Source organism: Caenorhabditis briggsae (genome assembly GCF_000004555.2).
Source record: "Caenorhabditis briggsae AF16 supercontig from assembly CB4, cb25.NA_350, whole genome shotgun sequence".
In the NCBI taxonomy this organism is placed as follows: domain Eukaryota; kingdom Metazoa; phylum Nematoda; class Chromadorea; order Rhabditida; family Rhabditidae; genus Caenorhabditis; species Caenorhabditis briggsae.
Window position 1 is genome coordinate 1 of NW_025543286.1, and position 3,147 is coordinate 3,147.

The 3,147-nt window shown below is 30.3% G+C and overlaps 1 protein-coding gene across 1 annotated transcript; it reads left to right on the top strand.

Moving 5' to 3' along the window:
• Positions 1–1,158: 1,158 nt before the first annotated feature.
• On the top strand, positions 1,159–2,671 carry CBG25029 (the record flags this gene model as incomplete). Its single annotated transcript, XM_002648623.1, has 3 exons — positions 1,159–1,438; positions 2,227–2,469; positions 2,524–2,671. Coding segments are annotated over 3 exons (671 nt in total), but the record flags the coding sequence as incomplete, so codon positions are not given.
• Between the last annotated feature and the right edge of the window lie 476 nt (positions 2,672–3,147).

A 3,147-nucleotide genomic window follows, 5' to 3' on the forward strand; every position in this document is an offset into this window, starting at 1 on the left:
GCGGAGCCCAGGAGGTTTGGCCCCGGAGGGGCGTAAACCGACTGGTTTTATGATTTTGAAATTTTGAGAACTTTTTAAAAAAATTTCTTACCTCTGAAATTTCAGGATCTGCATGTAAAAGTTTAAAGATGAATCCATGATGCTTGTGTTGACCCATTTTCCAGTTTAGCAAACTATTTTTTTGGTATTTGCAACGATAGAATTCTGGCATTTTTTGGAGATCTGAAAATCAGAAATTCAGAAATTCAGAAATTCAGGAATTCAGAAATTTAGAAGTTCAGAAATTCAGAAATTCAGAAATTCAGAAATTCATTAATTCAGAAATTCAGAAATTCAGAAATTCAGTCATTCAGAAATTCAGTCATTCAGAATTTCAGAATTTCAGAAATTCAGAAGTTCAGAAATTCAGAATTTCAGAAATTCAGAAATTCAGAAATTCAGAAATTCAGAAATTCAGAAGTTCAGAAATTCAGAAGATCAGAAATTCAGAAATTCAGAAATTCAGAAGTTCAGAAGTTCAGAAATTTAGAAATTCAGAAATTCAGAAATTCAGAAATTCAGAAATACAGAAATTCAGAAATTCAGAAGTTCAGAAATTCAAGAATTCCAAAATTTAAATAATTTAGAAATTGAAAAAAGGTTTTTGAGTAATCAAATGAATTCATAAAAGTTTTAATAATTTTTTTAAAAATCCAAGTTTCAGTTTCCTTTAAAAAAGTTTTCCCATCAAACATCCTTTTTCTCAAAAAAAAAAGTATTGCGAAATTTTTCACCAGGCGGTTGCCTGGTTTCTCCTATTTTTCCTCTTGTTCTTTGTGTCTAGCTTGATCAAAAATTTCGCGAAAAAAAGAAAAAATTCGTCACCAAAAATAAATATGTTGAACTTTTCCTTATCATAAAAATAAAGACTAATACATTACATTTTTTTCGGAATAAAAGTCATCAAAAAATTTCAGAATGGAAAAATTTCTGATTTTTTGAATTTTTCGAAATTTCGATTTTTTGAATTTTTCGAAATTTCGATTTTTTGAATTTTAGGCCATTTTTGATCTATTTTTTTTCTGTTTTTGGGTCTTTTTCATCCATTTTTCGTTCGTTTTTCGTATTTTTTTTTCCAATTTAAAAACTATTATTTTCAGCAGTTTCCAGCTCTTCAAAATGCTCCAAAAACCCTCCAAAAACTCTCGGCTCGCCGAGCACACAATGTCTCATCTGAAAACCTGGAATATTCTGGTCAAAACGTTTCATATTCCAGAAGAAAATCTGAAATTTTTTGAAAATTCTGATTCTGATTTTTTCCCATTTCTCCCTTACTCAATGAACAAGAAACGCAGATGGGAAGTGGATTTTTTGGAGGATTTGGCGGGAATTCAAAAATCTGAAAATTTCGAAATTTTGTTTTTGGAGAGAACCCGAAAAGGAGCTTACGATTGGCCAAGTAAGCGAATTTGTTTAAAATTTCGAAAAAAACGTTTTTAATGAGGATGTTTCTTAGTAAGAATCTTTTTTAGTGAGAAGCTTTCTTAGTAAGGATCTTTCTTAGTGATGAGCTTTTTTAGTGAGGATCCAAGTATCAAAATGAAATTTTTTTTGAAAAATGTGTTCGGAACATTTTGAAGATTTCCACAAAGACCGAAAACAAAAACAAAAACAAACAAAGGAGAGAGGAATCGAACCCAACCCTAGTCAGTTACCGTTCTCCCTCTTCACCGCTACACCACCAGTCGCTGCTTTCAACTAGTTCCACAATGCATATAAGAAAGGGGGAGATCTGGCCGTCAAAATATTCGAATTTCAGCCAAATTTGAAACTTGATTTTCTCGAAACTGGTAGCTCCTCAGCAAAATCTGAATATATATTTGAAAATTTCTTATTCTCAGCTTTCGAATGATATAGGCCTCATATCAAAGTACCCCAGTTACAACCTTCCCTAGTTAGTAAGGATCTTTATCAGTAATGGTCTTTCTTAGTGAGAACCTTTCTTAGTGAGAATCTTTCTTAGTGAGGAAATTCCTTAGTGAGAATATTTCTTAACAACGATTTCTCTTAGTGAGGATCGTGCTAGTGACCCTTTTTAACGATAGTTTTTCAGAGTGAGAATCTTTCTTAATGAGATTTTTTAAATGAGAATTTTTCTCAGTGAGAATCTGCCTTAGTGAAAATCTTTCTCAGAGAGAATATTTCTTAGTAAGAATCTTTTTTAACTCCAAAAAGTTTTCTTTTCAGAATATTTGGAATCCACAATGTCAGAACAATTCAGAATTCGAGTGGTCCATAGAATTTCTAGAAATCCAAATTTTGAAATTTATGAAAAACAAGAAATCAATTCAATTTTTGGACAGGATTTCAAAAATTTTGAAGCTTCAAAATCGGAAAATTCTGGAATTATCGCCTATAATTTTATTAAATCTCCGGAAAATTCCATGAAAATTTTCGGGAAAAAATGTATAAGTGAAAAGGACAATTCTTGTGAGTTATTTATTTGTTTGAAATTTATAAAATTTAAAATTTAAACGTTTTCAGGGCCATACACTTCTGGATGGATTCGTGTGAGAAGGCAGAAAAATCTGAAAAAGGAATTGAAGCGCTTTGAAATTTTTGAGGAGAATTCTGAAGAAAATTCAGAATTTTTGGAAAATTTAGAACCACAAAAGCCGAAAAATCAAAAATTGTACGTTTTTTTTTAATTTTTCGAAATTACGAAATTTCTGGATTTCTGAATTTCTGAACTTCTGAATTTCTGAATCTCTGAATTTCTGAATTTCTGAATTTCTGAATTTCTGAATTTCTGAATTTCTGAATCTCTGAATTTCTGAATTTCTGAATTTCTGAATTTCTGAATTTCTGAATTTCTGAATTTCTGAATTTCTGAATTTCTGAATTTCTGAGTTTCTGAATTTCTGAATTTCTGAGTTTCTGAATTTCTGAGTTTCTGAATTTCTGAATTTCTGAATTTCTGAATTTCTGAACTTCTGAATTTCTGAATTTCTGAATTTTCGAATTAAAAAAAATTCGTAATTTCTGAATTTCTGAATTTCTGAATTTCAGATTTCCGAATTTCTGAATTTCTGAATTTCTAAATTTCTGAGCTTCAAAACTTTTAAATCTGTAATTTTCAGCTACAACTTGGAGGAGCATTTCGTAGAA